The sequence below is a fragment of the Antechinus flavipes genome, chromosome 1, assembly GCF_016432865.1.
Source record: "Antechinus flavipes isolate AdamAnt ecotype Samford, QLD, Australia chromosome 1, AdamAnt_v2, whole genome shotgun sequence".
NCBI classification, from domain to species: Eukaryota; Metazoa; Chordata; class Mammalia; order Dasyuromorphia; family Dasyuridae; genus Antechinus; species Antechinus flavipes.
The window spans coordinates 60245911-60273692 of record NC_067398.1 but is presented as its reverse complement, the minus strand read 5'-3'; the positions used below and the strand labels follow the sequence as shown (position 1 = coordinate 60273692).

At 37.1% G+C, this 27782-nt stretch overlaps 1 protein-coding gene across 1 annotated transcript in view; it reads left to right on the top strand.

The window, feature by feature from the left end:
- NUP210 (nucleoporin 210) overlaps window positions 1-27782 on the top strand; it is a 150157-nt gene that overhangs the window by 41535 nt on the left and 80840 nt on the right. Inside the window, 10 exon segments of the mRNA XM_051983765.1 lie at window positions 3421-3517; window positions 6995-7145; window positions 11554-11686; window positions 16419-16588; window positions 17214-17289; window positions 18889-18995; window positions 20544-20684; window positions 21799-21936; window positions 24139-24294; window positions 26616-26814. Of these exon segments, the coding sequence (XP_051839725.1) occupies window positions 3421-3517; window positions 6995-7145; window positions 11554-11686; window positions 16419-16588; window positions 17214-17289; window positions 18889-18995; window positions 20544-20684; window positions 21799-21936; window positions 24139-24294; window positions 26616-26814 (1368 nt within the window).

Genomic DNA, 27782 nt, shown 5'->3' with positions numbered 1-27782 from the left:
AAGCTATGGAACCAGGATTTCACCCCACCACTTTCAATTCAGTAAACTTCTCTGGCTCTCTGCTAGCTCCAAGATCAAATATTGTTGTTTTTTCAATCATGTTCAACTCTTTTAATGCATTTGGGGTTTTCTTGGCAAAGACACTAAAGTGATTTAACAATTCCTTGTCCATCTTGTCAGTATGAGAAAACTGAGGAAAAGTGGGCAAAATGACTTGTCCAATGTCATGCATCTATGAAGTGTCTGAGGTCAAATTTGAACTCGGGAAAATGAGTCTTTCTGACTCCAGGCTCATCACTCTATTCACTGTAGCACTACCTAGCAGCTTCCCAAAGTAAAAAATAAATATAAAATATATTTTATCAAAAATCAATATAATAATAAAAATCAAAAATAAATATAAAATATAAATATTTGTATATAAATATAAAATCCTCTCTAGTTTTTAAAACCCTTCATAATTTTGTTACCTTTCCAGTCTTTGTCCCCTCCAAATTCTTTGTGTTCCCACTGCAAAGACCTCTTGACTTTTATTTATTTATTTTTATTTTTATTATTATTATTTTATATATTTATATATATTATTATTTATTTATACATGTCTCCCAATTCCACACTTTTTTACTGGTTTTCCTCTATGCCTGGAGTTCTCCTTCTCCTTATTTCTGCCTTTTAACTTTCTTGGCTTCCCTTTCAACTCAGTACGTACCTTCTTCTGCAAGAGAATTTTCTTTTTTCCTTCTCCCCCTTCACCTGCTAATACCTTTCCTTGGAGATTCTCTTTCATCCACTTCGTATTTATTGTGTATGTATATAGTTATTTACACATTATTTCCCCATTAGAATATAAGCTCCTTGGAGTCAGGAACAATGTTTTTTGTTTTATATCTAGTGCTTAGCATAGTAAGCATTTCCTGAATGTTTGTTTACCAATTTATCAACAGTGGAAAGAATGAACTTGGTGTATGGAATTCCCTAAGAATTTAAGGAGATTTAACAAGAATGTCAGAGAATGCATGATCCTTATCCATATATATATATATATATATATATATATATATATATATATATATATATATATATATATATATCCTCTGAAATACAGGAGCTATTTGTTTTTATTTGTTGGTTTGTTTTATTAAATTTTGTGAGTATTTTTTCAACTAATAGCAATTAATTTTCTTTCCCTCTAGAATGGGGGGATAGGGAGATAAACTAAAAATATTCATACTCAAACAAAATAAATTCCTACAATTGACCATATCCAAAACATAAATTTCTTTTTTTTCTTTATTAAAGCTTTTTATTTTTCAGAACATATGTGTGGACAATTCTTCAATATTAGCCCTTGCAAAACCTTGAGTTCCAATTTTCTCCCCTTCCCGCATTCCCTCCCCTAGATGGCAGGTAGTCCAATATATGTTAAACATGATAGAAATATATGTTAAATCCAATATATACATACATATTTATACAATCATTGTGCCACACAAGAAAAGTCAAATCAAACCAGTAAAAAAAAAAAAGAAGCAAAATAAAATTCAAGCAAACAACAAAAAGAATGAAAATGCTATTTTGTGAACCACACGCAGTTCCCACGGTCCTCTCTCTGGGTACAGATGGCTCTCTTCATCACTAAACAATTGGAACTGCTTTGAATCATCTTATTGTTGAAGGGCGCTACGTCCATCAGAATTGATCATCACACAGTCTTGTTGTTTCCCTGTATAATGGTGTCCTAGTTCTGCTCATTTCACTTAGCATCAGTTCCTTTAAGTCTCTCCAGGCCGCTCTGAAATCAGCCTGCTGGTCGTTTCTTACAGAACAATAATATTCTATAGCATTCATTTACCACAATTTATTCAGCCATTTTCCAACTGATGGTTATTCATTCAGTTTCTACTTTCTTACCTTTACAAAGAGGGCTGCCACAAACATTTGTGCACATGTGGGTCCCTTTCCCTTCCTTAAGATTTCTTTGGCATATAAACCCAGTAGAAACACTGCTGGATCAAAGGGTATGCACAGCACAATATAAATTTCTTAATCTACACCTTGAATGCATTGCCAATTTGTCACAAGGTAGGTAGCAAAGCAGTTATTATTTAAATGATCAATATCTCTAAGGACAAAGGGAAATGACACATTTTCCCCAAGTGAACCAGAATGACATATGTAATTCACCCTCACAAGTTAAAGAAGAGGATATTTCTTATACATTTAGAAGATTGGTTGTTTTTATTGTGGCACATTTGAGGTCCAGCTTGAGGCTTATCTTTTCAGTGAATTTTTTATTGACTTCTTTAGATGCTCCTCTTTGAAGTGCACAGCTCCATAGCATATATTTCCCGACTGTCTCAGATGGTCAGGTATGTTCTCAGGGATCAGAACTAAGGCGAGGAATATACTGCCAAATTCAGTGTTTGACAAGTTCTCTCAAGCTGTGATGCTCAATAATGGGCAAAGGAAGCACGCAGGAACATTGGCAACTTTTGCTACACAATTACTTCCAAATCCCAGTATCCCCTGCCTCTGGGTTACACAGTATCCTTTGAGTATTCGTGATCAAGGAGATGCAGAGGTATACAGTCTGGGTCCAGCTGCCCTGTTTTGAGGAGACCTGAGAATGAAATCTCAGACTACGCTTTTTTATACAAGGGAACATAAATCAGAACAAAGGTATCAATCAGCTCCCAGCATTGATGAATGAGCCAGGAGGGATGGAGGGATCAAGGCTGTACAAATCACCACAAAGGAACCAAGTACAGTAACACCTGGATGATTTAAACACAGGAATAAAGGGCAAGGCAAGCAATAATTCAACCTCCCAAGAGTGATATTCTGGCACAAACAGATTGCCAAGACCCATCCCTCCCCCCACCAAGGTCTATGCAGGGTGAAGTCTCTGGCTCTGTGGGCACACAGTTTAGCACTTAATTATAACCTGGCTGTAACTGTTTCATATGTATCAGTCTTGGATTCCCATCCCAGTCGGAAGCCCTGCCACTTCTTTTCTTTTTATCCTTTCTAATACTAAGTACATGAGGCAGCTAGGGGGCACCATAGTTGCACAGAGTGCTGAGACTGGAGGTAGGAAGATTATCTTCCTAAATTCAATTCAGCCTTAGATATCTCCTAGCAGTGTGACCCTGGGCAAGTCACTTAATCCTGTCTGCCTCAGTTTCCTCATCTGTAAAATGAGCTGGAGAAGGAAATGGCAAATACTCCAGTATCTTTGCCAAGAAAACCCCAGATTGATTCATAAAGAGACTTAAATAACTAAACAGCAATAGCACTAAGTGCAGACTATATAGCCTGACATAGGTACTCATAAATTTCACTAGTAATGATGGCTAATATGGTCTATATTCTTCTTTACCCATTCATATGTTTTGGGATTTTTTATTTTGTTTTTCATAGGCAATACATTCAGCACTTTGGCAGGGCTGGTTTTTGATTGGACAATAGTAAAGGACACAGAAGCTGATGGTTTCTCAGACTCTCATAATGCTCTCAGGTAAGCATTCTTTGCATGTTTTCCTTTTTTTAAAGAGAGAAAGTAAATCTTATTTCATCAAAGTTAAACATTAGACTAATTTTGCCATATTGATTTCCAGCAATAAGGACATTATGGGATGAATTTATTATATTCTCTTCTGAGAGTATTTTAACACAATTTGCTTTGCTGAGAATCCACTGAGATGGATCTTTAGAAAAATGTTGTCTTTACTTAGTTGGCTTTTATATATGAAGTTATAAAAAATCCTTCTTATTGCTGATGTCTTCTCTCTGAGCACGTGCTTTAATTTATCTTCTTTTTATCTTGTTAATGCAATTGTTTGCATGTTGTCTCCCTTCATTAGACTATAAGCTTTTTGAGGACAGGGACTCTACTGATTTTTTGTGCATAGTGCTTAGCACAGTACCTGGCACATGGTAAGCAAATCATCATAGCTAGATCACTGATGGTCAGTGCTTTAAGACTGCAAACACTGAAACATGGTGCCTCCTTCAAAAATAATTTTGTTGATTTTACATCATGATAGGATTACTATTTAAATTTTGAGAGTGCCTTAAAAGTATAGGCTTGGTCCTTAACATAGTCCAGAAATTTATTTGTGTATTTTTATTGTTTGTTTATTTTTAGGGTTAAAATGATGTTAGTTTATCTAAAATATGGTTTACTAGATAACTCTTTAGAGAAAGCTTCATAGAAACCTCCCTTTTCCACATCTGGTTGGTAAAATTTCTCAGATGCTGATACCCAATCTTGGGCCATTGGTGAATTCTCTTTCCTGTGTGGCATCAGACACTTCTATGGTCAAGAATATTGGTCTGTCTTAAGCTTAGTGCCCAGCCTTCTGTTACCTAAAGACATGAAGTCTAGAGGGAAGAGTCTTAGAGTAAGAAAAACTTGAGATTGAATCCCACTTCTTAATTCTCATTGTACAATCTAATGATATCTGTTCTTAACCTTACAAACTCTTCATGAGGCTTAAATGAAATAATGTGTATAAAATGCTTCACAAATGGCAAAGTGCTAGGTAAATGCCAATTATTAGTGTTATTATTTCCATATCATATAAATAAATGCTGCCAAGCAGATACTCAAAGCACCATTATCCACTATCTTTCTATTCCCTTGATACACACTCAAAAGTTCAAATGTGCTTTGAAGAGATTTATATGTTTTTCTTGTTGAGTTGTTCCAATCATGTCCAACTCTTCATTTGGAGTTTTCTTGTCAAAGATATTGAGATAACCAGGACATAAAGTTTGCCGAGATCACACAAATAATAAATGACCTTGCCAGATTGAAATTGTGCTTGTCTTCTCTTCATCACCCTCTCATTTATTTAAACAGCATGAGAAAATTTGCTCCATGAATCCTTTGCCCTTACTCTTTACTGCTGAGACTTTCCCTCCCTAAAGAAGCTCATTTTCATTGTGTCTATATTTTGTATATAATTAAATATGTCAATGTTGTCTCTCCCTTTAAAATGTGAGTTTATTTTTCTCTTTGCATTCCATGCTCTATTGTTTTAACATGAAATTGGAGGGAAATAAAATATGAATATAAATATGTATATGTATATACATGTATATATACACACATATATATGTAAAATTAAAGAGAAAAATAAATTACAAAAAACTTATTTTTAAAAAATGTTGATTAAGTGATTGATTTCAACTAGGAAAGAGGTGCTAGGGATAAGATCATGACTTTGGTCCCATTAGGGAATCATGGGATTGGAGGTTTAGAGCTAGAAAACATCCTGAATGCCAACTTCTTCAAATTATAGATGAGCAAACTGAGGCCCAAAGAAGTTATGACTTCCCCACATTTACACAGCCAGTAAATATTTATCTCAGGTAGTAGTTGGAATTTTCCTGACTCTAAGCACAGAATTCTCTCCACTGTGCATTCAGTTGCCTGGTCAATTTTTATAAATGAATGAGTAAATGAGTGAAAAAATGAATAAATGCTTATGTTCCATTCACTATCCCAAGTGTTAGATACACAGATATATTTTTGTATTTGAAAACTTTGATGGACGACTTAGAATGCACAATCATCAGATTTGTGGATGTCCCAAAGCCAGTAGGGAAGGAATGCTGAATTTGGATTCAAAGAAATTAAGTTTGTGTCTGTTACTCTCTATCCATGTAATTTTGGGAGAATTACTTTACCTTTTAGGTCCTCAGTTTTTTTCATCAGAGAGATTTCTAAGGCCCCTTCTGGCTTTAAATTCTGTGATCTGAACTACCACACCAGATGATAAAAATCAAGATCTCAAACTATATAGATTGGCACTGTTTTTTTTTAATTAGTGTTTGCACAGAACATTAGGGGTAGAATAGCTATTCTACCTCCCTCCAGCTTACAGTCAAAAATAAAATGCAGAAATAACAGGAGGACCTCATGGCAGTGATGATAGTCAGGGATAAATGTGTTGTGCTTTTGAGATTTAAAAAAAATAAGTATAGGATGGGAAATGTAAAAGTATAATTGATTAAAGGATACTAACTACTTGTAAATTTTTGTTGTCCATTCAAAGGAAGTAAAATAAATGATTCATGGGTTCATTAATGTGCTGCTGATAATCCTTGTGTCTGATGGCTGATTTCTCAGACATTTATTTGGATAGTCAAATTTAATTTCCAGCCATTGAAATCTGCTGGTCAATGACAAAAATAGGAATTATCTTAATTTAGTTGACATTGTTGGTGGTATTTCAGTAAGCCCTATTTCATTTAAAGAAAGCCTTGTATTGCCTCTTTATTTGCTCTTTACAAGCTTAGTGCATAGCCCTCACAATTGGCTGGTACTCAAGGATGGTTGCTGTAGCCACGACTTTTGATTTGCCTAGACCCTCTTCTAGCATCTATGATGTCTCATGTCAAGACACATGTCTCACATGTCTCTTGGGGATGCTTTCTCCAATCTATGTTTTTTCCCCAAAGCTCAAAGAGAGAGTTGTCTTACAACTCCTTCCCAGTTAATCTGAACAACTTTGATGGGACAGCACTTTTTCCATATGCCTTGGGCTCTTTTCCCAACTTGATGGGCTTTCTAAGTTGAAAAGCACCTAAATCCTGAAGCTAGAGGATAACTAATTTCAAGATAGAAGAAATATGAAAAGAATATTCTAAAAGACATATTTTTTTTCTGTTTGAAGAGAATGAAACATATTTTCAAAGAAAGCATTTTGATTTTTAGTAAAACCAAGTAAGAAAGCACATGATATCACAAAACTAAACAACCTTCATGAGAATAAAAATGTGTTTAGGTGAATGCTCTTGTTATATGGGTAAAATCTTCAAATTAAATGTTAATCTTTTGCTACAGGTGATGTGCTGAATGTACAAATTTAGACATACTTTGGAATTTAAATACCTTTATGTAATCTAAAGAATGTTGACTGAATATTGAATTACCTTTTCTTATGTTCTAATCTCCTGAGTCTATAAAATGTCATTTCTGTTCCAGGATTCTCAAGTTTTTAGAGTCTACTTATATACCTCCTTCTTATATATCAGAGATGGAGAAAGTGGCCAAGCAAGGAGACACAATTTTAGTGTCTGGAATGAAGACAGGAAGTTCCAAGCTGAAAGCACGGATTCAAGAAGTGGTGTATAAGGTAGTATTAGATGGTGATTCTCAATAACCCCCAAGATAAAGAGAAAAGATGTTTAGATGAGTGTGTTACAGAAAAATATCTGAGGATATTTTTCAAAACAAAATACCTCAAACTATAAATATAATAACATTTTCCACTTTAATATTTCATAACAGAAAAACTTCAGTAGATGGTTTAAAGTTTTTCTTTATACTTTAAAAAAATGTCAGTGTCATTTTTCAATAGCCGTACATCCCCAGTGAAATTTCTTTTGTTAAAACAATCACAAAGCAACGCACACTGACAAATTGATTGTCTAATAGCATATGTCTCATTGTGCACTTCTAGTGCAGTGCCTTTCCACCAAAAGGCAGGCAAGGGGTTATGTTTTTTCACCAGTCCTATAAACATAAGATTGGACATTGTAGTCATTGGAGTTCATTTGAATTTTGGTGATTTTTTAAAAATTGTTTCCTTTGTAGTCATTTTCTACTTTTTTGCTTTGCTTACTTCACTCTTAAAGAGTTCATACAAGTCTTCCCAAATTTCTCAATTTATTTAATATTATTTCTTATGGTGAATTAATTTAACATTACTTTCATTTGCTACAAATGGTTCAGCCACTCAGTGGACAACATTTGGTTTATATAGGACCTTTTATTTTTTTTTTGACCACTCTGGGCTCTATGCCCAGTAATGGTTTCACTGAGTAAAAGGGTATGAATAGTTTAATCCTTTTTTCAAGTTTAGTTGTGAATTATTTTACACAATTATTGGATCATATCACAGCTCCATTAACTATATGCTGTTTTTCCATGGCCCCTTCAATCTAAACTATTTCAGTCTTCTATCTTCTTTACCCATTTTCTAAGAATTAAAACTTCAGAGTTGGTTTAATTGGCATTTCTTTTGTCATTTATAATTTAGAATATTGTTTTCTTGTGGTTGTTAGCCACTTGCAATTTTCCTTCTGAAAACTATTTCTTTGTTCAAAGCTTTTGACCATGTATCAATTAAGTCTTTTGACCACTTACCAATCAATTCTTCATGCTTTCTATTAGTATCTATTTCATCTTTATCTTGGATATCAGACCTCTTTCAGAGAGATTTAATGCAATTGTTTTCTTCAAGTTCTGAAGCTGTGACATGGAGGTGGATGGAAGATAAAGAATTACATATCTGAGCCCTTCTCTTCACCATAAAATGCCATTCATTCACATTGTTGTTTCATTGAGAATAGCTGAGAGGAACTGTGCCAACAGCTTGTCAAGAGGCTGGGATTTTTTGTCTCATAATTGTTTCTCTGAGATATAGTCAAATGATTTAGGGTTCCTAGTTAAATTCCAGGATTCCCCTGTCCTTTAACACCCACCACTCAGATTGTGGAAACCACTCTTTCTCCTTCTTTTTTGGTTCCTGACCTACAACTTTTCCAATGAAAAATCAGCTCACTTCTGAGTTGACTTCAGAGGGCTATTGAATGGAGGGCTGATCACCTGCTCGATCACCCCCTCCTGCCCCAACCAATCTTACTTAGAAACACATTTCATCTCATTAGCTTCTCATTTCTAAAGGTGTGTAATCAAAGAGCCAATAGCAAAGTGTGCTTAACTGCTATGCTGGCACCCTTCCCAGTTCTGATGTGAATTTATGCTATTTTATTTCTTTGTAATCTAAAGTAACTGTATTTCCATTTTCACCACAGTAATGAAATTGCCCTTTCTGGTTAGCACAATCTACTTGCCAGGTTCTTTGGGCATATCTTTTTAACAGGAAGATTTTTGCATTTCATTTGCGTTCCTTAATTTTGTAACTTAACCAACCAAGAAAGTGATACCCATTTACATTTAGCTCATCTGATTCACTTTATGTACCAGTTAAGTAGATTATTAGAAGCATTGAAAGTTTTGGTGGGAAATAAATGTGTTAACTTAGATTGGTATAGTTTTAATAATAATGATCATTCACATGGTATACTCTTCATACTCTGAGTGTAGATGATTTTAACTATTACTATCCCCACTTGACAGATAAGGAAACAGAAGAACAGAGAGGTTTTGTGATTTGTCAGTGGTTACATAGCACAAAAGTGTCTTGAATCTTGGCTACTTTTCATTCAGCAAAAATTGAGAATTTAAGCATCCAACATTTACATGAACTCAGTCCAGAGGGATGAGAAAAGAAAGAGTATAAAGCAGAGTGTGGTGCAGATAAAATGCCAAGTACTAAAATAAATTGACCAAGTCTGGCCACTAAATAAGTGTTTCATTTTCTTTAGCCAAATAAAGAAGCATTTATTAAGTGCTTACTATATACTAGGCAGTGTGCAGAGCACTAGAGATATAAAGATAACAGCTCTTGCCCACACGGAGCTTATAGTCTAAAAAGGAAGACAACATGCAAGCAACTATTTACAAAGAAGATCTGGTCCAACCATTCTGGGACACAATTTGAAATCATGCTAAGAAACTGACTAAAATGTTCGTGTTATTTGTCCTAGTGATTTATCTCTATGTTTAGCGCTCCAAGGACATCACATCTAGATCCCATACATACCAAGATATGGATACCAGAATTTTCTGCAATAGGAAAGGACTGAAAAAAAAGCAAATGCCCATTAATTGGGAAATGGCTAAAAAAAATTAGATTGTTAAACTCCTTCAGGACAGGACTTTCTTTTGCCTATTTTTATGTCCCGAGCCTTTAGCACAGTGCCTAGAATATAGTAGGGTGCTCAATAAGTATTTAATGATTGATTTAAATTGTGATATATGAACATAATGGAATTTTAGTGTGCTATAAGAATTGGTGGAGGCCGTCTTTGAAGGCTTCTCACTAGTCTTGATGTTCTTTTTTCATAGGATCATACATAGATTTAGAGCTGATAGTGGCCTTAGAGGCCATTGAGTACAATCCCTTCATTTTACAAAGGAAGGAACTGAGGCTGAGAAAGGATGAGTTAACCCAGAAGTAATGTCTGATAGAATTTGAACACAGGTTTCCCTAACTCAGGCAGCTGGGTGTTGCAGTGGTTTACTATGCAGACATTTATTATCTGCGTGATCCTAGACAAGTCACTTTACTCCATCTCGGTTTCCTTATCTATAAGATGAGCTGGAGAAGGAAATGGCAAACCACTCCTGTGTCTTTGTCAAGAATACCCTAAATGGGGTCTTACTGAAATCATTAAATTCCCTGTTTCCAAGTACTACACAATGCAGTCTATCATCATACAAGATTATTTATCCTTTGTTTAACACAGTAAGCATTTAATAAATGCTTATCTATTTAACTTGACTTTTGTGTTCTTAAGTTCTTAATTTTTGGACATGTATTTAGTTAAATACATGTTAAAAACAAAGTGTTAAAAACATTCCTCTATTTAAAGATCATCTATTAAAACAGTTTCATTCATACAGTGAACTAAGCATTTAATCTCAAATCTCCTGTCTTTGCAGTGGACCATTCCCTTATGATACATGGAATTGGCCAAGAGAATATGTGTTGTTAAGGCTTTCATGCAAAAAGTTGTACTTACCATTTGTGCTTCAGGTGCTGGGAATTGCTTATAGAATGAATACTAATTGGAAGATGCCAGGCCATTGGAAAAAAGTTGCAAGAAATTTTCTCATTTGTTGCTTGGTTGGATTTCAGCTTGCTAGAGCAGGAGTAGACAACCTCTGGGATCAAATCACTCTTTCAACTTAATTTCAACCATCTAAAGGCGCAAGTAGCAGGAAATGCTCTTCTCAATGAATCAAAGTAACATTAGTCCACAGAAATCTGATTTCTTCTACCTATGTGTGTTTTTATCCTTCATTTTCTCTAGTTCTTTTGCCTTCTTAGCTTGTGCAGAGTTTGATTATCTCAGTCCATTCCCTTAAATTCTGTTTCCTTCCTTTTGTTCTCTTTATTCCTTCTCTCTCTCTTCCTTGACTCTCTATCTCTTTGCCTTGATTGTATAAAATAGAAAATTGAAGTCTACCTGTCTGTCTTTTGGCTTTGTCTCTTTCTTGTTATTTGTAATCTGTCTTTTGAATGAAGAGAAAACAAGAACACCCCCTCCACCAAATGACTTAGACACCTCATTAGTAGAGTTTCTACTCAAGAAATATGGCCAAATCTTATTTCTAACCCATTAAAAGGGATTGTCTGTTATGTTTTGTTATATTCAGTAGGGATTAGAAGTCTATTTGTTATGTGGAAATTGTTGCAGTGACATCTGCTGCAATAGACTTTGACACAGTTCCTTTGGGGGTTCTGTACCAGCTGTTTGAGAGTTGGGGTTTTTACAGCAAGAATTACAATGATTGTGTATTAACCTGTTTTTTATTTTCCTTAAACTTCCCCATCCTGATAGCAAGATTTAAATATGTCTTACACCCATAAAATCTCTCTTTTCCTGATTCTTTTCCTTTCTTCATTGAAGAATGTCCATCCTGCAGAAGTCAGGCTGCTAATTTTGGAGAACATCCTTCTGAACCCAGCTTATGATATTTATCTGCTGGTGGGGACCTCTATTCACTACAAAGTCCAGAAAATCAGACAAGGAAAAATTACAGGTGAGTTTTGCTTAACTCTATTCTCTCTTTAAGTTTTTCCATTTCTCAAGAGCAGAGATAAGGGGGAAAAGGGTGCTCAGGATAGTATAGAAAAGCAGAAGTTATGGTTTTTCTGATTGATCTTTTCAAAAATTTCAGTAAATAAAAATAAATTTTCTCTGCTTCCTATTCTTACCCCATGAGAAAGAGGGGAAGATTTTGTAGGGCATAGGGAAAGATAATGAGTTCTCTTTTGGACATATTGAGTTTGAGATACCTATGAGACATCTAATTTGAAATGTCCAAGAGGGAATTGGTGATATGGAACTGTAACTCAGGAGAGAAGTGAGAGCTGGATATATGCATCTAGGTATCGCTTATATAAAAGTAAGACTTGAACCTGTGAGAACTGAGAAGATCATCAAGTGAAATAATATAGTGGGAAAAGACAGAGGAATCAGGACAGAGCCTTAGGGGATATCCACAGTTAGTGAATGTGATCTATGATGAATATCTAGCAAAGGAGATTAATAAGGAGCAGTCAGGTAAGACAGACATCAGGAGAATACGGTGTCACAAAAATTCAGAGAGAAAAGAGTATATAGAAGAACTAGGAGAGAAGAGAATCCCAAAAATCTAGAGAAGAAAAAGTATATAGGGAAAACTGGTTGTCAACTGTGTCAAAGATTGCAGAGAGGCCAAAAAGGATTAGGATTGAGATGGAGGAGTCAAGATAAAAGAAAAGATGGAAGATGAAAGAGGACAGAGAGGGCTAGAGAGTTGGGGAGAGAAGAAATTGGAGATAACCCTAAGGAAGTTATTGGTAGAGAGAGTATCAATGAATTAGTAATCAATAGTATCAGTTCTTCTAGAGGGGTTTCCAAAAGGAGGTCAAAGACTAAGAAATTAAGCAATTGGATTCGGAAATTAATAGGTTATTGGTCACCTCAAATAGAGGAATTTTGATAGCACGAGGGGAATGGACAGATGGGGAGATATCAGTGGTATACATGAAAGAGTTAGCTTTGGCAAGAAGCACTATCATTTTCTAAGCCAAAGGGGAAGGAAGAGGCAATAGGAAGATCTAGAGAAGCTTTAACATATAGAATAGAAGAGCTGATTGAATTAGATCTTGAGCTCATCCTTTGGGAATGAGGTGGATGGAATACGAAGTTTAGGAACTTACTGCAGAGAAGACTTAGAAGATCATATGGATGATAAGGAGTTAGCAAAAGTATTATTTCGCAGAAATCCGGGAGCAAGTGAAGTTCAAGGATACTGATTTTGGGGAAGCCCTTATACCTAGATTACCTCTCTTTAAATTTGATGTTTCAAGATATAGAAGAGGTAGGAGGAGTTAAAATATTTTATAAAATCTGTTTTTGCCATAGGCTTTATACTTATGAAAACAAGTTGGTTTGAAGGAAGTTGAAGAAAGCTAGAACTATATACCAGTTTTAAATCATTTTGCTTTTTTAAATAGAAGGAGCAGCTGTTCTTCTCTAGTAAAGTTGGTATTTGGTCCCACTACATTATGGGCTCCTATTGGGATGGTTTATGTGTATTCGTACACATACAGATGGTGGAAATTGCTTGTTAGCCTTTGTCCATTACCTTTGTTCCTTTGGTGCTCCCTGGGAATCTTTGTTATTAAAATTTTAAAGACCATAAAGTAATTAGGAGTCTGGAATGAAATTTTAAAGAAACCTATGGTTGTTGATTAAAACTCAGACTTTGAATATGCAAGCTTATTTATACAGCAGTGGGTTCTGTTTAGATTTCTTTTTCTTGCTTTATCAGGTAATACTTAAGAAATTATATTCCATTTTAAAATTCTATATTGAAACTGATGGGATATAGTTAAACTTATTGAGCTGAAGCCTTATGGTGCCCAAGTTTTTCCTCAGTTTGTTTTAATTTTGTACTCTAGATAAAGAGATTAAGAGATAATGGTAAGAGAACTGAGTGAGAGTTTCAATGATTCAGTATAGTTCTATTCTCACAAGTAGAAAAAAAGCTCAAAGCAAGTACCTTATAGATAATGTATTGTTAATGTTGTCCATGATTTTTGTTTATGGAGAACAGCATACTTTATTTAGGGAATTGTTGTTTTAGTGATCATATTTCTATAAAATTGTACATGGGTTACAAAACTAAAGATTGAACCATATGGTTTCTCATTGTCATTATGGTAGGGCATGGAGTAAAGAATAGCAGGACAAAAAGCAGGGTATGCAGACTACTTCAGTGGCTCCTACTGAACTGTGTCTTCTGAGCTCACCTACCACAAGTCCTTAGTACATCTCTATACATTGGCCAGCTTCTACAAAGAAGGCTGCCATGTTTGTTTTGGAGTTAATGGCTCTGATTTTTTTGAGTTTGCAGAAAGGGTGCAAGACTAAAGAGGGGTAGGAGCTTCTTGAAGCTGTGGGATTGACCAGGTATCAGTAACCCAGCATGGTCCGTGACATTTTATATTATCTCCTGGTTGGTCTTCTTTAGGGAATTTTAAACAGGGAATTGGACTTGTATCCCTAAATTGCTCTGTGTGTGTTTCTGGTCATGCTTCTGGGAAGCCAATATATCTGAATCCAGGATGTCTTCCTTGTAATGATAAATTTGTTAGGGTCAGCATGAGCTCTGTCTAGTCATATTCCCTTGCTAATGGTTTGCCCTTCAAATTCTGTCAAGAATACCTGGCTTTCACAAATAAATGCTTCATATAGATCCATTTCCTTATCTGAAATGAAAAAATGTGCTAGATAGGTCCTTCTAAATCTAAAATTCTGTAATAGTTATTTTTGTGATAGCTTATGAAAACCAGCACTTAAATATACTGTAAGAAAATGTTATTTAAAGGGATTTTTTGCTGAATTCTTTTGTTAAGTAAAGGAACCTTTTGTGAAGAAGACTTATCATTGACTGAATGAATGTGATAAACTCAAACTTTCATAAAATTGGTCTTTCATCCAACTGAGGACACAGGTAAAGTACACAGTCCCCAGCCTCCTGTATCATACAAGAGTTGCAGCTGGCTTCTGTAATCAGTCATCAAGCATCTTAAGATCACAGATTCACAGCTGGAAGGGACCTTAGATGTCACTTAGTCCCACCACTTCATCTTACAGAAGGGGAAACATTTCCCGGAAAGGTGAACTAAGGTTCATATAGGAAGTTAAGTCATCATACAGGTAGTAAACAGAAGACCTCTAATTCAAACCCAGGTCTTCAGAATCTTAATTCACTGCTCTTTCCATTATACTTTAAATAATGGACCAAGTCAGAAAGCAGAGATATTTGTGGTAAATTTATGATATGACATGTCATAAATTTACCACAAATATCTCTGCTTTCTGACTTGGTCCATTATTTAAAGTGTGGTTCCTAGGAACTGAAAAATCTCCATCACTGTAATGTCCTCAGCACCTGTGCTCATGTCACTCAAAGTGAACTCTCAGAGCAGGTGCATTGTCTGGTGATCTCAATATCTCTTCTCCTCTGTGTTGATGTGTGTGGTGTACATTTCAATCAGTTACTTTTTTTAAAGCACCTACTAGGTACCCAGCATTGTGTGAGATGTGTGAATAGAGATAAAAGTGAACAGTCCCTCTTCTCAAGAAGGTTACTACCTTCTCTCACAAGGTCAGAATGAGTTTGTGCAGTATTTGAAGTTACATATATTTGGGGAAGTATTTTTAGATATTGGGAGGAGCTGGCTCTTTGAAGGTGTTTTTAGAATATTGAAATGATACTTTCTTAAGTTGACAATTGGATTTTTTTATGATTTTTAACACTTAGCAGCTCATGTATTCTGAGTATATGGTAAAAAATTTATAAGGAACAGAGCTTTGCTTTTCCATGTTGCTAACAATCAAAAAGGCAGAAAAAAAGAAACAAAGCCACTTTGGGCTCATAATTTGGGGCATGGTTGCTGGGAATTGTGAAAAACGCTTTTAAGTGCCCCTGGTTTCCTATATCATGACTGTCCTCTCTCATGTCACTTAAATAAGTCACATTGGAAGAAATCTAAAGATTTGATGGACCACTTCCTTTTCCTGCCACATAAAAAAAAGAGGACTGAAATTGTGGTCTCCATTTACCTTATAAGGGAGACAAATGAATATCACAGATGCTACAGCAAAACTCACAATTTTCCTGAAGAAATCAACTGTTTCTCAACCTGTTAATTTATTATTTGCTCCAAAATGTACCTGATAGAACAACAAAAATAATACAAAACAAAACAAAATCTCTAAGTTGGTGAGTTATCAAGATGGTATCTTTTGAGGATTAGAGTAAGTTCCCTACCAATTACAGACCCCAGTTCTCTCAAACTAGAAAGACCATTGTTCAGAGGCTTTTTAGAAAACTGATGTGGCTCAGTTAGCTTGTTCTCCTCCTGCTCTCAAGATGGCATAGCAACAGATTCAACTGATACCCTAAAAATCCCTGCTGTGGTGAACAGAAATGACTTTAATGTCATTATTCCTTAAGCAGCTGGAAAATTTCCTCAAAGGCTGTAGTTCATTTAAAGGGAGAGATGGGGTCCCCGGTTGCTTATGGCTGTGCTTTTCTACAGATTTCTTAAGAAACTGTCAGCTTTCTCCATACAGCATGACAGTTTGATTTTTGCTTAATTTTCCATTTTTCAGTCTATCTGCTGTCATTAAAGGGATTCATATGTCTTGGCAAGGAAGCTGCACTATTGTTCTCCACTTTTTTCTCATTCTTGTTTTGTCTTTCCCTTGTACAGAATTAATGATGCCTTCTGATCAGTATGAGCTGCAGCTCCAGAATAACGTACTTGGCCCCGAGGGAGATCCAACACGGCCTGTCGCCAACTTGGTTCAGGCGACATCAACAGTCACTGCATTGCAGCAGGGACAGACTAACCTGGTGTTGGGACACAAAAATATCCTTTAAGTATATGTGTGTGTGTGTTTCTGTGTGTGCGCGTTCGTGAGTGTGTGAGTGCATTCACACTCAGAATGTACTTCAGTCCCCCAAATATTTTTTGATGTGGAGATGTTTTTCTCCTCAAAACCCATGGCCAGGCTAAAAATATCTCTGCTTTCTCCCAGTGATCTGAAAATCAGAAGAAGTTGAAATAGCAACACCGAATTACACACCTTTCTGGATGACTCACTAGTTAAAATCCTAGAAATGAGAAGGAGCAAATACAGAGACCACATTATTCCTTCCCTTCAGAATCTTCTTAAGGGCTTCAGACCCCTTCACAACGGTGTATGGCATAGATTATTGGAAAAACCATCAGGGTATAAGAGAGCTTCCACTCAGACACATGGGTTGTTTTTAGTAAAGAAATCATTCTGTTGGTGTAAAAAGCATTCATTGTGTTGTCTGGAGTTCTGGGAAATAACTTACAGATTGCCAATGTGGAAAACAGCCAGAGGCAATTATATATTTTTTAAATTATTTTTTTATTTCTTTAGAGATCTGGCCTCTAACACAAGTACCAGTTAATCAATCAGACAAAAATAAGCCTAATCCCCTTATTTTCCCCAAAATATTTTGTTCCTTAATTAAGACTTCAGGCATTCGTATGCAGGGTGCTTCCAGATTACCCAACAGCACGATTTATGTTGTGGAACCTGGATACTTGGGTAAGTACCAGTTTCCTGACTACTGAACAGTGAATTAAAAAAAAAAATCAGAATATACTGGAATAGTTCTTAAAATGTCCAGTCTTATACATATGTATACACACATATATCTATATACATCTATCTGTTTAATCTATCTATCTAGTTGTAGGTTTACATATATATGCATACAAAACATATTGTATGTATATGGGCACTATATCTTATATATTATGTGTTTATAATACATACATATGTGCACTTGTGTATACTTGTGTGATTATGTGTTTGTTTTTATACATATAAGGGTGATAATGTGATAATATGTTTATATACATAATGTGTGATAATAATCCCATATAAGGTGATTTGGTCAATTCTGGCCTTTATGGACCCTGTGGGGCTTGTTAGTAGTTAATTTAACTACTTTAATTTAAAAGCTCTTTAGTTCACTTATGGTCTCTCCCTGCTAGCTACCTTTGGGCTATTTTCTTCTTACCAGCCTTTCCTCCAGGGACGTGTACAGACGTATGGGGCAGAACACAAGCCTTGTATAAAAGTTTGATCCTTGGTGGTTGAAAGGAAGGGGTGGAAAGTAGAATGAAACAGAGGAAGGCTTTGGGGATGTCAAGAAAAGCCTGATAGTCACCAGGACTATTTTTGTTGATTTCATAAAGTATCTTGATCATCTTATTGGAAAACTTTACCCAGAAAGTCTCTGTTTCATTCTCCCTCTTGGGAGACTAAGTATAATGGGAATGTGAATTCAAAGGCAATTTATCGCATGAAACAATATTTAGGAAGGAGAGCTAAAGATAGTGTACAGGAGGAGGGAGTATGAAGCTGAGGAAACAGTAGAAATAGAGCCTCTCTAATTACATTAGACATTTGAAAGAAGTTTAGAATACATATCACGTAGCATTTCACAAATGTACCACTTTCATCTTTCTGTCTGAAACCAGTTACATGTTAAATGTACTGTTACTTCCATGGCGTCAACCTCTGACCTTGTGTGGTGAGAAACACCATTTTGTTTTTGCTGCCAAAAATTTGGAATTTTGACACGCACTAGAATTAAGGTCTTGGAAAACATGATTGTCAAATTATGATTCTGATTTACTTGAGATAGCTCGCTTGAGTTTTGAAACATGTTTATGATATTTTTAGGTATAATTGTTTTCAGTATTGAGCATTAAATTGGACCATTGTATCTGCTAGTTAGATCATCTGCCTAGAATACAAGGCTCATACAGAAAAAGCTATCAGTTTGAATCTCATACTGTTTGTTTTATTAGTTTCAATCTTTTCCATGACCACAGATTGATTCCCACAATCCTGACTGTGGGCTCATCCTTCTAGCTCTGCTTAGACATTTTTTGAATACATGATGAATGGGAATCAGTAATAAGAGTAGGGATGATTCAGCATAGTGCTTCCTTTCCTCCCTTTTACTAAGGGGGTTAAAAAGGTAAAATCAGTTTTTTTGTTATATTCTAATAGTGAACCAGTAGCTCTCTCTCCACATAAAAGGGACAACTCTTGAGTAAGAACATTTAATGATAGACAACCTTCTGCTCCGTAAAGTAAATGGGCAAGTTGCTCTGTTTCTATGTTTTATAGGCTTCACAATTCATCCTGGGGACAGATGGGTCCTTGAAACTGGCCGATTTTATGAAATCACCATTGAGGTGTATGATAAATCAAGTAACAAGGTGTACTTATCGGATGTAAGTATATACCAAGAAATGATTCCCTGCAATGGCCCTGGATCTAATTTGGAGTCATACCAGAATACAGCAAGCATCTAAGCATCCCCCCCTGCAACATTTGAGTTTTGAAGGGTTTCCAAGGGGCCAATTTAGTGGTTAATGTCAAAATCCTCTACCTACTGATTAGTTTGTCAGATTCTTAAGGAAAACTTACAATTACCTGATAGTGCTCAGGTCCGTAGAGATTTTAGCTTATACATAGTACCCTAATTCTAATGCCTTTAAATTTGAAAGAGGTACACATTGCCTAAAGTTAAATATGGCAGTTACTGGAATTTAATCTTTATATGTAGATGGAAAGGGGGAAATGCTGAAGACCTTGGGAAATGAAGAATAGTTAAAAGTACAAGAGATGTTTCTTGCTAACTGCCATGTTTTCTTCTCTTCTTGAGTGTAATTATTGTTCCTGCACCTCAGAATGCTTGAAAAATTGTGTTTTGTTTCGTTTGTTGTTTTCTCAGTAAACAATTCAGGTGTAGACTCTTGGGCTGTCAACCTCTATGTAGCCAGTGCCAAGTTTAATTAACTTTCTGCCTTTGGTAACGTGTGTGTGTGTGTGTGTGTGTGTGTGTGTGTGTGTGTGTGTGTAAATTAGAATCTTGATAGAATAAGATAGCAGATGATGAGGTCCTTTCTCAAACTAGACCTCCAAGCATTCAGACTTTATTGCACAGAGCACATCTCCATTGGACTGGCCACACTGTTAGAATGCCAAATGTACTCTTACCAAATGCCTATTTTATGGAGAACTCAATAGGACAAAATGCTCACAAGATGCTCAGAAAAAGCAATGCAAGGACACTTAAAAATGTTTCTTAATAACTTTAGAATTGATTCTATGACATGGGAGACATTGGAACAGGACTGCCCAGCATGGCGTGCCCTATCAGAGAAGGGGCTGTGCTCTAAAAACTGAATTAACTCAGAAGAAACGTGAGATGTGCAAAGTTAGAGAATCCAACCCAAATGTTCATGGGGATTATCTGTGTCTGAGCACTCCAAGCTCATGTTGGTCTGATCATCCACAGTTGGACACACTAACCCGACTCTTAACATAGTGATGCTATTTTGATCCTCTTTGAGAGTGAAAGACAGCAACCAACTAACCACATTAACTTTCTGACTTTGGTAACTTGTTTGGTAACTTTGTATAGGAATGGCAGATGAATTGGAGAATTCTCCCACATGATTTCTGCTGTATATTTTTTCAAAAATTAGAATCTTAATAACCAGTTTTCTAGGTCCAAAGTTGTGTAATCTCTTTGATAGCTTTACTTCCTTTCCTTGACATTAATATCCAGTGAAAAGAAATATGTCTTTGATTTGTTCAGAGAAGTTGCTCTTTTCTATCTATCCATTCAATTGAATCAAAAAGACCAATTTTTTCTTCTTTAAAATTAAATTTCCTGAGGCCTTGATTTAAGTTTCTTTTTATGGAAGTATTTTAGCTGTTCTTTTATAGGTCAGTCATGGAGAACTATTAACCTTGTCTATTTTGATTTCCAGAATATCAGAATTAACACAGCATTGCCTCGGGAGTATTTTGAGGTGCTTAAGTCCTCCCAGAATGGTTCATACCATCAAGTCAAGGCCATAAAAAAGGGACAGACTGTGATAGATGCAGCCCTCACTTCGGTGGTAGATCAGGTAAGCCTGTCCTAATGAACCCTTCATTTTGCCTTTATCTCCTTTCATCTTCATCCTCAATGGGAAAGAAAGTAAGGGTGTCCAGAAAAAATCATGAAAGTTAGTATTCTTTTCTCCTTTTCCCAAAGAGTAAGCCTTGTAGGATTAGGGGCAGATGGGGAAACACTGGAAACCTTTGCTTTTTGCTGTTCAATCCTTGGCCTATTATGGGACTACTTTTCATGATAAGGAATAGTGGGAAAAAACCTCTTTCCCAGAATGGAATTTTTGGTGTTTTTCCTTGCATTCTTTCATGTAAATTCATTATCTAGTCTGTAACACTTTCCACCAAACTATATAATTGTCAGGGATTTTGCACAGATTGACCACTTTTCCCCTTTTTTCTTCTTTCCTATAATTTTCCCCAAACCTGCATTTTACAGGATTCCATTTGATTCCACAATAATTTATTAATTGCTTACTATGTGTAAGGTACTATTCTAATTGCAGGGGATTGAAAAAAAAAATGAAATTGTCCTTTTCCTTCAAGGAGATAGGGAAGTTGATACGCTCTCCATGTATGCTTATAATAAACTTTAAAGAGTTTTATTGTGGGATGGTTACAACATGGACACAGATACATCAATACAACATATAAAAAAGGAAGAGAGACACAGAGACATAGAGAGAGACAAAGAGACACTGAAAGAGACAGAGACACAGAGAGAGAATATTGAACTACCGGAGAGAACACTACAGGTCAAGTGTAGGAAGTGGCAACCAGAATGTGCTTTGAAGGAATCTTGTATGAACCAGACATGAAAAAGGAGAGAATTCCATCATTAGGAACTGTTCCCAATAGCTTCCCTTGTCCTCATAGACACTGTATCATTTTAAAATGTGTCCTTGGGAAAATGAAGATGATAGGATCAGAGTTTATTGAATTGTGTGCTTTTCATCCATAGTCATTTGGTCATGTGCTAATTTGTAGGACTCTCTTCTCCCTCAGTCTTTCTGTGTCTCATTCTGATTTCTGGGGATTGGGGGAGAGAAAATAGGTGAGAAGGAGATGATTAATTCGAAAGACAGTACTGATGAAATAGTTGCCATGGTGACTACTGCTTTCCCATCGTAGGATGGAGGTGTCCACACTTTACCAGTGCCTGTCCGGAATCAACAGGAAGTTGAAATTTATGTGCCCATCACTCTTTCACCGAGCATCCTGACTTTTCCATGGCAGCCTAAAACCGGAGCCTATCAATACACAATAAAGGTAAAAAGATCAACCACAGAGAATGATTAATGTTGAATCATAGTGAGGAAGTGTCACTAAAATTCCTACAGATATGTTTGTCATGGATATTTTTGAAGGGAAGTTATATTATCATCCCACCTAGTCTTCAACCTATCCTGGTGAACTTGAAATGAACTTTCGAAATTGCCTGAGGAAAAATTTAGTGCTGGCTTAGACTGGTTTTTTCCAGTAAATCTGCTTCTGGTCATTGCTCTCTAAACCAATGATTTTTTTACCCTCCTTTACCCATTTTATGAAAGATGTGTTTTCTCTACCTGGGTAAGACAGAGATGGCAAGGCAATATGTAACTGTCTACTCTTAAAGACAGCTTTTAGACAATGGTCCGGCTTTGTTTTTCTTTTCAGGAGGAATAAAGAAGTTCTAATGCAGGAGGAAGGCTGAATTAGAATCCCCAAGATAAAACCTGGGTTGGGATTAAGTTCCCTCACGTGGTTTTTCAGATTTCTTGAACTCAGTGTTTCCATTCCTAATGGCCTTGGACACTGTTTGCCCTTCACTGTCCCACTGTCTAAGCTGACACATGAAACAGAATAGTTACTGAACTGGGTGAAAATGGGGTGTGATTGTTAGAGAATCTGATGACTCTTGCTCACTTTCAGCCCTTGTCTCTCTGGGGACTCCAGCCATTGGGTCAGTTTCCTTCCTGCCTGAAATCACATTCAGCTTTTAATTAAATAAATGGCAAAAGGAAATGGAGACTGATCTGCTGAGCAGGTCCAAAAGTTGTTCCATCTCTTTTAGGGACTACAGGCAAGAGAGGGGTTATGTATCTTTGGGTCCAACACAAACGTCTTGTGCTCATCTTTATGATGAAAAGGGAGGAAGTGGGACAACAGCACCTCTTTCCATAATCAGATAAAGTTTTAGCAGAAGAGGAAATCAATGGCAGCAGTTCCCTCTATCCAGTGTGTTCTTTTGCCTGCCTGACAAGGATGGATGGCTGTTTTCTACTTTAGGAAAGGCACCTATGTTTGCTGTGCCAGCAACAACTGGCTTCCCTACTTCAGAGCATTCCCCAAAAAATGGAATCAGGCATTGGGGGGGAAGGATTATGACTTCTGATGAATTTGCTTCTTAACTTGTCCTCTTTGGTCCTTATACAAAAACAAAACAAATAGTTGTGGTTCATATCCAAGGGGTCCCAAATCTGGCAATTCATTCATTTATTTTTTAACTGGGTGTATTCCTATATAGAACACTGCACTTTGCTTATCCTTGAGGAAGATGCAAGGGTAAATTTCCTGCCCTTACAGAGTTCACATATAGTAATTTCCCTCCAGAAGGAGGGGAAAAATTGGAACAAAAGGTTTGGCAATTGTCAATGTTGTAAAATTACCCATACATATAACTTGTAAATAAAAAGCTATGAAATAATAAATAAAAAAGTAATTTCCCTCCATTAAAGGGGTTAAGAAGTGGGTAGCATGGTAGAGACTGGTCTTTGAGTCTGGAAGATGAGGGTTAAAGTTCTGTCTGTGACACATATTGACTATGATCCTATACGGGGTAAGTGACTTATCAGTGCCCCTGCCAATTCTCTAGGACTAGAATTTACAGACCAATTACATAGTCTGCATCCATGGAAAGAGTTTCCATCTAATTTTCACCTTCTCTATATATACTTCGCAAAAAAGATAGCTATTGTTTACCAAACATCCATCCATTCTTCACATCCCTGCATAAAGGGTCATTTTCACTGACCCTTTGTCCCGCTTCCCCAGCATCCTTGTCCAGCAGTCTCGGGACCCTCCACTGCCCGAGGGTCTGGTCCAGCAGCCCGAGTTTGGAGGAGCGGGAGGTAGTTCATGTGGGACAGACTTCTGCAGCCCTGATCACAGGAGCCAGGGCATAAGAAATCGCAGGTGTCTAGGTAGGCCATATCTCAGAGTGGGGCCCTTGCGTCTCATTCTGGGAAGGGCAGGACCAGCCCGCAGCTGAAATAATAACAGATGACCAGCCGAGGGTCTGCCAACTTCTGCCCTGAGAGAAAGAGTTTCCTTCAGTAGGGACTCTTGATATGTAGGGCTTGGGCTCTGTTTCCAAACTTCATTTCCCCCACTCTGGCAGCTTCCTCTGATGCACCTGCCCCAGGTCGTGAGCCACAAGGTGCTTGGGAAAGAGAGGTCAGCGCGTCTCACCGACGTTCTCTCCCTTCCTAGGCCCATGGTGGGAGCGGAAATTTCACCTGGTCCTCATCGAGCCACATAGTAGCCACGGTCACAGTCAAGGGCGTGATGACCACCAGCAGTGACATTGGGGTCAGTGTGATCCAGGCGCACGACGTGCAGAACCCCTTACATTACGGAGACATGAAGGTGAGGTCACGGGGACTCGGAATCCAGATTCTGTGGGGAGGGGGCTTGCCGACGGGTCAGATTGAGGAGGGCCGTTCCTACTTTACACCATCCAGGCAAACGCTTACTACGGCCCTTCTCTGTGCCAGACATCTGGGGGTGTCGGGCCCACGGTTCACAGGGCATTTGGGGGAGTTTTGTTTAAATGAAAGGGTGGGAGGGCTCATGTTAGAGAGAGGCGACAGGTCCAGGCGATCCTCTGAGATGTGGCAGATCTTTTGCAATTCAGAGGCAGAAAGAGTCATGAGTTTTTCAGCTACATAGAGGCAGCAGAATGCTGGTTTTTAAACAGTGGCTGAAGAGCTACCAGCAAGAGGCCATCGTTTGATTCATTCATTCAATGGACGCAGCATTCATTGATTCTTTAGTCAGAGAACTTGGATCCATATTTTGCTTCTGATATTCTGATGTTGAGGGAACTCCACCTCCAGGCTTTAATTTCCTTATCTGTAAAAAGAAGAAGTCACTTGGATGGCCACAGAAGTCCTTTTCAGGTCTTAGTCTCTATAATTTGAAATTCTATCAATTACTACATACAAGGTACTGTGTTTGCCATTGTGGGGAGGAGCTAATGATTAGTATAGGCTTCTTGTTTCCATTTAAAGACTCCGTTCCATATGAATATTTCTTTGGCTGTGCAACAAATCCCAGAGGATTCTTCCCTGACTGGCTAGTCAGATCAGTTTAGCTTTACATACTTGAGCATTTTGGGGGATGCTAAATAACAGTTCATATGTGCAGCAGGATTTGCTCTGTTTGGACTACGTTTTGAAGCCTGATCTGCTGACCTCAATTTTCAATTCATTGATGAAACACCCACTAGTGGCCAACACCTATCCATGGGGATAAATAAGGAAGAAATACAAGCAGTCAGGATCTGATAGTAAAAAATTTTCAACACAAAACCATAAAAAACAACAGTGTGATATAATGGGGAGAACCTGCGTATGAGAGGTAGAAGACTTGGCTTCAGGCCTGGATCTGCCATGAGTGAGATCTGGGATGACCTATTGAGTCATTTAACTTCCTTGCAACTCAATTATGTCATCTCTAAAATAGAATCATAATGTCTGCCCTAGATGCTTTACTGAGTTATGAGCAAGAAAGTGCTATATAAATGTGATGTTATTATTATCTAATGGCCTAATTACCAAATGTTTAAGAAAGTCAAAAATAGGATGTAAATTTATTTTATTGTTTGACTTTATCCTTTGGCTCATCAGTTTCTTGAACCCACTGGATAGATGATTTTTCAAAATATAGATACTAGAAGTAAACGTCTCAGAGCAGATGCAATGTCATGAAGAGTTACAACCACCTGATGACTAAGAATTGGTGTCAAAGCTCTTCATTTTAGAATTAAGTTCTTGGATGAGACCATGAAGATTATCTTGTCCCAGGCTCTCATTTTATAGCCGAAGCAACTAAGACACAAATTAAATTACTTGCATAACCTTTTGTTCTTCACAGATCACATTTCTTATAACAACAATATAAGGGTAGGTAGTAATAGAATGTCAGAAATCAAAGTAATAACATTAATAATAATAAAGTAATAATTATTAAGATAATAACTAGCATTCATATGATGCTTTAAGATTTACAAAATGCTTTACAAATATTGTCTCATTTTATCCTCATGATGAAGGCAACTTCCATTTTTATCTCCATTTTTACAAATGTATAAGTCTGGATTTGAATTCTGTTCTTCTTGACATCAAATCCCACATTCTAACAACTGTGCTACTCAGCCTTGGAACTCAACTTGGAACCAAGTCCTTCATTTTACAACCAAAGAAAGGGTAACCCAGATAAGTTTAAGTGATTTGACCAAAGTCACAAACTTTGTTTTTGAGAAACCAGAACCCTAGTCTTTCTTCACACTTCTTTATGGTAATATTAATTTCTTGAACACTTGCTTTGCAAAAGATGACTTCTAGATTGGATATTCATGATTTTAAACAATACTATGAAAGACTTACACATTTTGTGAATGAATTATTAACTTACTTCCACTTGAGATCTTAGTGTCCCTATGGAAAGGAGGTAGAAATATTCAACTCTAATGGAGGACTGGTGGGGAGAGAACCTGTTCATGGAGTCACCCTGAATGTCACAATAAGGACAATGGGCACAAGGGTTTGGGATTGCAGAAAGGGAAAAGAGGAGTGTAGGACATTGCGAAGAAGGGAATTCATGGTAGATTTCATGCTCTTGAAAGAGTAGTCCTCATGCTACTCGGTACCCAGGTCATAGTTCTGCCCTTTGTGTCTCCTTCTCAGGTATATGTAATAGAGCCCAGCAGCATGGAGTTCATACCCTGCCAGGTAGAAGCTCGAGTGGGCCAAACCCTGGAGCTTCCCCTGAGGATCAATGGTCTCATGCCAGGGGAGGTTAATGAGGTGGTCACTCTGAGTGACTGTTCACACTTTGATCTGATGGTGGATGTGGAGAATCATGGGGTGTTCCAGCCACTCCCAGGTAAGCCAAGAAGTTCTTGGGATTGGGAGGACTAAGCAAGAATATTCATTCAGTGTCATTTTCCTGATAATAAAGTATTAATTGTGTGGGGTTGGGGAAAGGATGGTAGAGAACTGTACTTTTCCAGATATCCAACAGGATCTGTGATCTGATCCATGTGGCTGTGCCCATCAACAGCAACAATCACAACCCACCCTTATCCTAGGTGATTCTCAACTACTTCCTCCCATAGATACACCGTAGGGTCCATCCTGTCTGCTCAGAGACTTGGTTATTTTCTCCTGACATTGTGAGGCTACCAGAGAAGAAGATAGTCTATCCATCCATTATTCTTTGCTCCCACCATGTAACCAGCCTATTTCTTTTCAATCATATATTTCTCTGATGACGTCCTTTACTCTGGGTCAGCAAACCACAGGACTAGAACTCAAAGCTGGGTTCTCTGACTCAAAATCCAGAGTTCTTGCTGAAGGAGACCTTGAGAATACAGGGCTTGTCTCTTCTTTCTCAACTTCACTTCCATTTTAGATATTGGCAGGGATGTGCTAGACCGAACTCCAAGCCTTGTGAGAGCCATTATTAAATCAGTAATTACTACTTTTGTTGATTTCTGGACTTAAAAGCATAAAATTATGCAGATTAAATTTAAAAGTATGCTGGGCAGGGAGGTGATTTAGGCCCGTTCCAATGGTCTTGTGATGGAGAGAGCCATCTGCACTCAGAGAGAGGACTGTGGGGACTGAGAATGGTTCACAATATAGTATTTTCACATTTTTGTTAGTGTTTGCTTGCATTTTGTTTTCTTTCTCATTTTTTTCTCTTTTTGATCTGATTTTTCTTGTGCAACATGATAAATATAGAAATATGTGTAGAAGAATTACAGATTTTTAACATATATTGGATTACTTGAAATCTAGAGAAGAGAGGGAAGGGAAAGAAGGGAGAAAAAAATTGGAACACAAGGTTTT